The sequence below is a fragment of the Octodon degus genome, unplaced genomic scaffold (genome assembly GCF_000260255.1).
Source record: "Octodon degus isolate 3935 unplaced genomic scaffold, OctDeg1.0 scaffold00058, whole genome shotgun sequence".
Lineage (NCBI taxonomy): Eukaryota > Metazoa > Chordata > Mammalia > Rodentia > Octodontidae > Octodon > Octodon degus.
The window spans coordinates 6,308,790-6,318,743 of NW_004524634.1; the positions used below are offsets into that span (position 1 = coordinate 6,308,790).

General features: G+C 41.7%; 1 protein-coding gene across 1 annotated transcript; it reads left to right on the forward strand.

Annotated features, from left to right (window-relative positions):
* The first annotated feature begins 3,784 nt into the window (after positions 1-3,784).
* Pole4 (DNA polymerase epsilon 4, accessory subunit) lies at positions 3,785-9,065 on the forward strand. Its single transcript, XM_023718493.1, has 4 exons — positions 3,785-4,064; positions 4,514-4,598; positions 5,052-5,093; positions 8,536-9,065. Exons 1-4 carry the CDS (start codon positions 3,858-3,860, stop codon positions 8,547-8,549), a joined length of 348 nt encoding a protein of 115 aa, XP_023574261.1. The 5' UTR covers positions 3,785-3,857; the 3' UTR covers positions 8,550-9,065.
* Positions 9,066-9,954: the final 889 nt, after the last annotated feature.

Sequence of the window (9,954 nt, forward strand, 5' to 3'; positions counted from 1 at the left end):
AATATATTCTGCTCATAAAAAAAAGAAATTGTTCTTGTAGAACATACCTATACAAACAAGCTCTTTTAGCCCTGTATGGACATGTGATTTACAGTACGATACGCTGTGAAATTCTGGATCATATGAGTGTCTCAGTTTCTCTTCTCTCATTGCTGGGACAAATACTTGACACTCGAAATGAAGAAAGGAAAGGCCTAGTTAGCTCACAGTTACTGAAGGTTTAAGTCCATATTCAGCTGGCTCTGAGGCATACTGACATAGGGCAGAGAGCAACCTTTCATGGCTGTTTTGTGGCAAAGAGAGCAAATGGGAGGAGTAGTGGCAATGGCGGCTACAGAGAGGAAGTCTGTCTGCCTTAAGTTGCATTCAGGCTATCTGTCCCAGGCTGTGTGTAGCACTCACACCCATAATCCACGTAGATCATGAGTTAATCACAGACTCTAGAAGTCTGCCTCATGACTGCATGAAGCTTTGGGGGGACAACCATAACAATGAGAGATAGCCATGACCATCTTGACTAGCACTGGTAACCCCTCAAAAGCTGAGATGTTGATGGCATGTGTCAGTGCATGATCATTTTTCACAAATATCACACTAGTCTCTTTGGCAGCAGAAATATGAAGTTTCACCACCTGAAGAAGAACTAAAACTTCCACCTTTCAACACAATGGTTGAGCTAGGTATGGTGGAGCATGCCTGTAGTCCCAGCACTCTGGAGGCTAAAGCAGGAGGATCGTTGTGAGTTCAAAACCTGCCTTGGCTATAAAATGAGGTTAAGGCCAGCCTGAACTGCATAATGAGACCTTGTATCAAAACAAACAAATAAACAAACAAAGACAAGAAACACAGTGACCAAAGTATAAAAAATAGGGTAAACATTTAAATAGAAAGTTATAGAAGATACTTTTCAAGGTTTGCATTTTCCTTCCCATCAAATAAACAAATGGTTCACAAATAGAAGCATTTGGCAAAATTTTGTTTGTAAACTCTGCATCAGATGACAAATAGATCACAGCTATCTTCCTTTCCTGCATGGACATGAATGTGACCATCTTTTCCAAAATTGTGGAATGAATTAAGTTTGTGAACCAAGGTACCACTGTAAGTATGCACAGATACAATGGGACAGACAGACCCATGTGACAATTATTGAAAACACCTGGTAAGTATTTTCAAATTTTTTCTCCCCAGATTCTGATGTGCCTTCTTAGACTTTGGGGAATAGCCAGAAGTTGTGCCACTTTTAATAGTTCATTTATTCAGTAAATATTTACTGAGCACCTTTGAGGTGCTAAAAACATTATCACAGTTTGGAAACTCAATGAACAAGATCAGGCAGACAATTTCCTTATGGAGTTTTAATCTAGAATAAGTGAGAAAGGAGGAGTGAAACACTGATCATGTGACTACACAGGGCAATCAATACTATGAAGGACAGGTGTTAGTAGTGCTAGTGATTTATTTCAACTGTGGAAGGGTGAGGTAGTGGGGGAAAGCTTCCACATACACAAAAGAGAGGCTCTGGGTTTTTTGTTCTGTGATTTTTTTAAGACAGCATCTGGCTACATAGTTCAGACTCACCTTGAACTCACTATGCGGCCTAGGCTGGCCTTGAAACTTGCAGTGATCTTCCTGAGAGGCTGTAGTTTGAAGGAAACTGTGAAGGTCAAAACCTATGCAAGGAAGGGAGGAGGCCTGAAATACTGTTGTGCTGCTAGGTAGCTCCTTCAAAAAGCGGCTTGCCAAATGAGCATTAACAAATTCTGGGTTGCTCACCTCTTCTTCTGGAGTTGGATTCCAGGTTTTTCTCATCTTCAACAAAGACCCAAACTGAGCAAAAAGCAGTGGTAACATTGACTTCAAAAAGTAAAAAAGTTACAGAGGAACTGTCCCTGCAGTACAAGCTTGGGCCAAGTAAAAGAGGAATAAGTAAGCTAAGAGAACACCCTGGAGAAAGCAGAGTGGGCCATTGTGAGGGAAATATCAATAGCAGGCTCCTCATCATCTGCATCCTCATACGCAGTCCAAATCTCAAGGAAACCCATGAGAACTACATTTGGGTTCTGAGAGGCATTTCTGGGATTCCACACCTCAGGCTGACTTCAGGTCTAGACCATCCTATTGCAAACCTGCTTGAAATCTTGTAAGAAGTCCACATGCAGGGCTTTGGGAACTATTCTGCCTATGAGTCCAGAATCTTGTAATTAACAGGCACATCTACTTCCCCAGTCAGCGTTGCCATGCCCTAATCTTGTCTCTTAGCTGGAGATGTTGCAAGGAGCCCAACTGTGGAAAGCCTTGTAGACTTCACTGAGTTTTTATCATTTCAATCAAAGTTGAGGGTGAAAAAGAGCAGAAAGCACTCCTAAATCAGTTCTTTAAATACTGAACTGATTAAGAGTAAACTGTTCCTTTGTATCTTTAGTCTTCTCATTTATTTTTCCCCTTAACTGTAGACTGAAGAAGATTCATGACATCAGCACTACTTAAGTGTTCCATGATGTATACCACCCCCTCTGAAGATTTTAATTGCTGGCCAAGACTTATTTTGCTCTGATAGAATCTGTTCTAATTCAGTTCTGCAATTTTGGAACTGAATGATTTCAGATGTATTCTCATTCACCTGCATCTCTACTCAAATTTAAAGCATTCTGAACCATGTGTATAGTTCTCTAAAAAGCGAGCTTTTGTTAAAATTGATTTAGAATTTATGCGTGCATGTATGGGGGACTGGGAGTAGAATTTAGGGTCTCAGCACTGAACTTTGTCCCCAGCCCTTTTTCTTTGAGACAGGGTCTTGCTAAATTGCCCAGGCTGGACTCAAATGTGAGATCCTCCTGCTTCAGCCTTGAGAGTAGGTGGGGTTACAGGTGTGTAACCCCAACATGCCCGCAGACTAGACCTCTTCTTGCATATGTTAAATGTTCCTCTATGCCAGCGCCCTGGTGGTTGGGAGAGGAATTTCTTGGAGATCTTTTTTAGGGGTCTGTGAGGTCAAAATTTTACTTTTTCAAGCTAGGGTCTCCATGAACTCCCCTGTGTAGCCCAGGCTGGCAGTACATCACCATGCTCAGAACTATTTCTTTTTTTAAAGTTATTTTGTACAGGGTGGCACTACCAGGAATTATGCTCCAGGCAGGTGCATAGACCACTGAGCTATCTCCCCAGATCCGAAAGGGTTCTTAATTTCTGGGAGTGTAAAAGGACCTACTGATACAATGCAATCCCTATTCCAATATGGACCCCTGGTGCCTGCCCCAAAGCTTCCAGCTTTCCACGATTCAGAACTTTTTCTTGTGCAGTGATTTTCTCTGCCCAGACTCAACTTTTAAAATTTCTGCCCGCCAAATTCCTACCCAAGAGCGTTTAACCTTTTTGTTTTTTTTGGCGGAACAGGGCATTGAACTCAGTGCCTCGCGCTTGCCAGGCAAGCGCTTATTCTACTGAGCCATCTCCCAGGCTCATTCTCATTCCTGTTGGAGAACATGGGGGTGGGGTCTCCCTATGACATTTGGTTTTCACAGCAAGAGCTGAACACGAGGCCAACCAACCCGGCATAGCCGCCGTCTTCGCGACTAAGAAGCAGCGCTGCCGCTAGGGCCTAACTAGGCTGGTCAAGTCTAAGGGTAATTTGGAAACAAGACGGAAAGGCGCAAGGAGTATGGGCGGAGCCAGGCGGACACAACACAAACAAGAGGAGCATGCACGCCCGCCGGGTTTCCGGGCGCCACCCTAACCCCCGCGTAGGGGTGGAGCCACGCGCCCGCAGAGGGCGTGGCCGCCAGCCCGCGGGAAAAGGGCCGTCGCCGCATGCGCGCGCTCAGTCGGCGGCCGCGCGCAGCAAGCTTTGGGCGCGGATGGCGGCGGCGGCTAGCAACGGGACGCCCCGAGAGGAGGAGGGGCCCGCAGGGGAAGTGGCAGCCTCGCAGCCCCAAGCCCCGACGAATGGGCCCGGGGTTCGACTCTCGAGGCTGCCTCTGGCGCGAGTGAAGGCCTTGGTGAAGGCGGACCCCGACGTAACGCTCGCGGGACAGGAGGCCATCTTCGTTCTGGCGCGAGCCGCGGTGCGGCGGGAGCGCGAGGGCTCTCGGGGAAGGAAGGGCGCGGCGCGCGCGAGGGGTGGAGCGCCCAGGGGCGGGGCTTGCTAAGGACCCGGAAGTGGGGATGCTGGGGCCCGCGCGTTCTGAGGGCTGACAGGAAAAGCTGAGGAAGAGGGGCGTCAAGTTATAGATAGGAGTTGTGTCGGTTAGTCTCCTACCTCTTTATGAGCGCTGGTTGAAGTCTCTAACTTGGCCCGTGGCTCATACAGATCTTGTTGGGATGTAGTGAATGGATGAGTGGATTTACAGGTAACTGAGGAAGGAGGCTTAATGGGGAGTGCGAGGCAGAGGGCAACCTTGGCTTCTAGAACCTCTCCCTGTGACGGAATTCACTTCTTTCCCCACCTAACAGGAATGCTCACCTCTCAGTGGCCAGGAGCCCATTATCATTCCTTTGCTTGTTTTCATTGCAGGAACTGTTTGTGGAGACCATTGCAAAAGATGCTTACTGTTGTGCACAACAAGGAAAGCGGAAAACCCTCCAGAGGAGAGATTTGGGTAGAGTGTCACTGGGTGACTGGGGGTAGACCAGACTGACTGGGCCAGGCTTATCCTTTGTTAGCTGAGGAGGCATCACTGAAACTTGGAAGTTTGATTGGACCCCTTTTTGACATGCGGAAATTTTGATGTTCTGTGCCACACTCTTCCTGCTTTGTTGCCAAACTCTTCTCTGATGCTCAGAACAAAGGGAATAGTTGAATTGAGGTGTAAGACCTCAGTTGTAAGAGGGTTCTAGTTTTTCCAGTGATGGAATGGTTTGCTTGGCTTTTTTTACACCTGTAGAGAAACAGCAAACATATAGGAGTTAGTGATGCCCCGGGAATATATCTGAAGACAGTGAAGAACATATGTGATATAGTCCTATGCCCTTTATTGTGTGGATTGTGGTGTTTGGGGGCTGATGTTCAAATGACTGGTGTTAGTAAGGTTTGCCCTTACCCTGTGTTTCAGATAATGCAATAGAAGCTGTGGATGAGTTTGCTTTTCTGGAAGGTGAGTTCTCTATTGGAGACAATTATTTCTTAGTCATTTCCATGCTGATAGTGTGAGTTTAAAAACAGATGCCTGGTTCTCTCTTGTTTGTGTAGGGGTAATTCTTTGTGCTTCCTCTTGGGATAGAAGAAACTGACTTGTTTAGTGAGATTCAGTTTCCACCTTTGGGTAATTAGAACCTCTGCTGGAAAATTGCTAACCATAAAAAAGTGGGACAAAATACAAAAACACTGGTGGAGTTAGTTGGATTCAAAAATGATTCCTGCTAGGTTTCCATCTGAAGTATAAATCTTACTCCACCGTCATAAAGTTAGAGACCAGAAACAATTGTCAGCAATTAAAATGCCACCTTTTTTGTTTTTTTCTTTTTCAGTAGTCCACATAAAGTGATTATTTTGCTATAGGGAGATTATCCATTTGCCTGTATCTGTTCTTAGGAATTTTGGGTTAATTTGGGCACTATCTGAATCTTGTTGAAATAGCAAATATTTGAAACATTCCCTTAAATTTTTTTTTTTTTTTCCTTTTGAGACAGGGTCGTGATATGCAATTCAGACTTGCTTTGAACTCACTTTCTAGCTCAGGCTGGTTTTGAACCCTTAATTAACTACCTTCTCTCAGAGCAATTTCTGTTTCTTAATACCTAAATCTTACTCTTCAGTTCATAAACCTGATTGAATAGCTTTTTGAAAGCTATGTGCCATCAATTCATTGTCACCTTTACTCTAACAGGGTGTTTTTGTTCTCTCCTTTAAGCATCATGATTACCCTAAGTTTCTTCATCATTTATTTTGGTCTTTTTACTATTATGTTCACTGTCCATCAACCTAGGTATGTGGCACTTTTGAAATATACTTTTTAAGTGTCTGTAAAGATACATTCCCATGGCAAGTCTAGATTAATGAGGATTCTCTTACTTGTAGATCTTTGTTTAGCCTCTCCTAGTTCCTACTAATTTTTCCTAAAAAATAACTTCTGTTATTGTCCCTTTGTTTTATAGCCAATTGTCAGCCTTTACAGTGTTTGAAATGTATTCTGTGGTTATTTGGTACAGTGTCACATTTCATTGTGGGGTTCAAATTTTTCTGTTACTGAAGTTCTTTTGTCTGCTTATTTTATCAGGTACTGGGAGCAGTGTCTTAAAAGTGTACCACTATAACCAAAGATTACTGTATTTTGATGTACACTTTTGGATCTATTTTTCATTATATAAGACCATGTGATTAGATGTATACAAATTTATATGTTCATGATTGTTTAATATTTATAAATTTACTATCAGTTTCACTTTGATGTATAGAGATGTAGATTTCTTTTTGTGTAGTTCATTTGGACTCTTAAATCTGTGATCTGATGTCTTTCATATGCCTTGGAAATTCTTAGCCAGTATCTCTTCAGATATTTACTTTGTTCTTGCTTTTCCTTTCTCTCTGGGATTCCTATTAAACATATATAAAGATTCATACCAAATCTTGCTTTTCTCTAATCTTCTGACGTTCAGTTTAATTCTCTTTAGTTCTTTCATCCCTTAATTTTTTTTTTCTGTTTAGTTTCAGTATTATGTTTTTCAATACTGTGAGTTCTATTTGGTTCTTTTAAAAATCTGTTTTACTCTTTTGTATTTGCTACAGAGCCTTTGAAGCTTGTCTTTTATTCCTTTAAACAGTAAACACAATTGTTTTTGGTCCGTGTCCAACCTAATATCCCATGTAATATTCACAGCTTTTTGAAGCTTTTGTAGTCAGTCCAATCCAGTGTGCAATCTTTTGAATTTGTCTTTCTTGGTCTGTTTATTCTCTTTGTACTATCTTTGGACACTGGCTGTTACATTTGAAAAAAATTATTTGTAGGCTAATTTGAGGCTGCGTAGTCCCAAGGTGGATTTCATTTACTCCTGTGAAGTTCCTAAGGGCATTATCAGTCTCCTTAATCAGGATCTAAAAGGAATGTTTTTGTACTATCATGGTGACACAAACCCAAGAGTGCAGGTAGATGAGTTAATTTTGGTTCACCCTACTCTGAGGGTGTCACCTTTTGTAATTCCAGCAGAAAAGAAGGGCTTATTAGACCTCCCCACTAAGGCAGACAGTAAAGTTTGACGCTTAGTTCCATCAGCTTGCCAGAATCGCTTGACATTTTCTCAGTGCTGTCTTTCAGATAGGCATATGCCTTCAGGGCAAAAAGGAGCTTGGGTACGAGGCTTATTTTATGTGTATGCCATCTCCAGCCTTTGGATTTTGCCTTTTCTTCTTAATTATTCAATACCAAAGATTTTCTTAATTGTTTCTTTCTATTTAGCTTTGTCATTTGATCTCAGTAGGAACTTGGCATTTCTGAATGCGTGCATATTTTTTTTTTTTAATATAAATTAGAGACCTTTCTGGTTTTTCTTTTTCCTGAATTATGTTTCATTCTAGGACTTATAAATGAATTTTGTTTTCTCCTTTTACTTGTGTAGGCCTTCTTCCAGTACCCAGTGATTTTTGTTCTATTTAGAGTGGGAGAGTAGGAAGGCTTTTTGGAAGCTGTGCCTGTGCAGTAGCAGGAGAGGTGGTTGTTCCCTGGCACCTTTAGGGTGAACAGGAGTGTGGTGTACACCAGGGCTTCCAAAGACCAGACTGCAGAATGGTTTGTTGCAGGAGCAGCATTGTGCGTAGAGTCTCTCCCCTCCTGATGATTCATTTGCTTTTTACAAGACAGTGCTATGCTTTTATTTTATTTTTTCTACACATTAGGTTTTGCACAGAGGAGCATAGTGAGGAGAAGGTGGGGGCAGCTGTTTGCCATTCAGAAACATGGGTCGTTAACCTGCTTTCATGCTACATATCTCTTCCTGTCTCTTCTGGTGACTTGGGTCGAGAGCCTCCCTGTGGTTCTCTTAGGCAGCTGAGCTCCCCTTTTTGGTGTAGCCCCCTCTGTGTTCTTCCAGGCTCATTTTCCCTGTTTTATTTATAAACTAAATTCAGATTTTGGTAATTCATATTTTTTTTAACATTAGTTGCTGGTGGCTCTCCTTTCTTGCAATTTATACCTTTTAAAAACCTATTTTCCTTATGAATATAAATTTGGGCGGGATGACATACAGCTTGTGGGCTTAGTCTCTATCTTAAACTGGAACTGTTTGAAAAGATTATAAGCTTAGAGAGATTATTTTATATATTTTATATCTCCCAGAGTATGGTCTCTGTGAATGCTTAGTTAGGCAACACTCCTACCACTTTTCCCACCTCTGATTCTAATTTCTAGATTGATATGCTCAATTTTTAACTGCTTTCATTTGATTATGTCCTTTTTTTCCCCATGGGTATTTTTTAGATAACTGTTCCTCAGAATTGGAACTGTTGCCAATTCCAAAACCCCTTCTATTTTAACTTTCCCAGTTTGTTATAATAATCCAAATGTTGATAAAGCCTTGCTTTACACATTGCTCTTTGTATTTTAGGTACTTTGGATTGATTGCTCAACTGGACAGTTTCAAGAATCTCTGCATCTTTCAGTTCAGCCCTCTCTAAAGGCCTCAGCTTTGAAGAACAGGGCCTCTGCACACATATGTCCTCTTCCTGTTCTACCTTTACCTGAACTGACATAAGCAAAGATCTCATCTGACAGCTTCTCACTACAAGGTCTTCCACTAGTGTCCGTCTTCCACTTCAGGCCTGGAAGCAGCTGCTGCTGCTTAGGGCAGAAATTGTTCTGTACAGGGGGCTTAATAAATGATGAGGCCCAGAATAAAGGTCTCTGGTCAATTTCATTCTATGTTTTGTTTTATAATCTTTATGATTGGTCTTCATGCCCCATGATGGAAGGGTTACCATGCTGTGGTGCAGACCTTCCCACCTGTCCCTGTCAGCCTTCTATATCACAGTCCTTTCATTTATTTTGTTCACTTTTCTGTCATGTTACCAGAATATGGGTCCAGAATGTATGGAATGGCCTTTTTTCTGGAGTCAAATAAATGTCCTGTACTGAAAAACAGTTCAAGTTTTTTTTCTAACAGTTTTATTGTGACATATTTCATATACTGTACAGTTCACAAATTTAAAGTGAACTTGTCCATGGTTTATTAGTATACTTGTGAATACATGCAACTCTTACCACAGTGAATTTTTGGAACATTTTCTTCTGAATGGAATGACATAAGGTAGTGTTTTGGGTCTGGCTTTTTTTCCACATAAGTTTTAAGGTTTCATCATGCTATAGAATGAAAAATTGTGGTAAAGGACATAGAATTACTGTTTCAGCCATTTTTAGGTATATAGCTTAGTGGCATTAACCATATTCATATTGCTATACAAGCATCACCACCATCTGTCTCCAGATGTTTAAAATCTTCCTAAACTCAAACTCTGTATTCAGCTTAATAGTAATTCCTTTTTCCCCTCTCTCCTAGGCCCAGGCTAATTTCTGATTTTAATGAGGTGTGGGAGGTACAGGAAGAAGGCAGAGTTCTTGGGAAGCAGTGGTTAAGGAAAGCATAAGGGTCTTGAACGATGGTTCTTAAGAATGTTTGGATTGAGGACCACTTTGGAGATCAAAGTCCACAGTATCTTTTCTCTAGAATGGTGCACAGATGCTCAGTCCTGTAATATTTAAAAATAAGCTTTATTTGAAATTAATGCTGAGGGCTGAGGATGTAGCTCAGCAGCACATGCACAAGGTCCTGAGTTTGATTTGCAATGTATCACCCCCCCAAAAAAGTGGTAGATTTATAGGAAAGTTAACAAAGACTCCTTATATTTTATTTACCTAGTTTTCCCACTGCTAGCATTTTAACCATTGTCAGATACATTTGTCAAGACTCAGAAAGGAGCCTTTGTAGGTTACTATCCAGATTTTTTTTGGAGGGGGGCAGCTCAGCCCA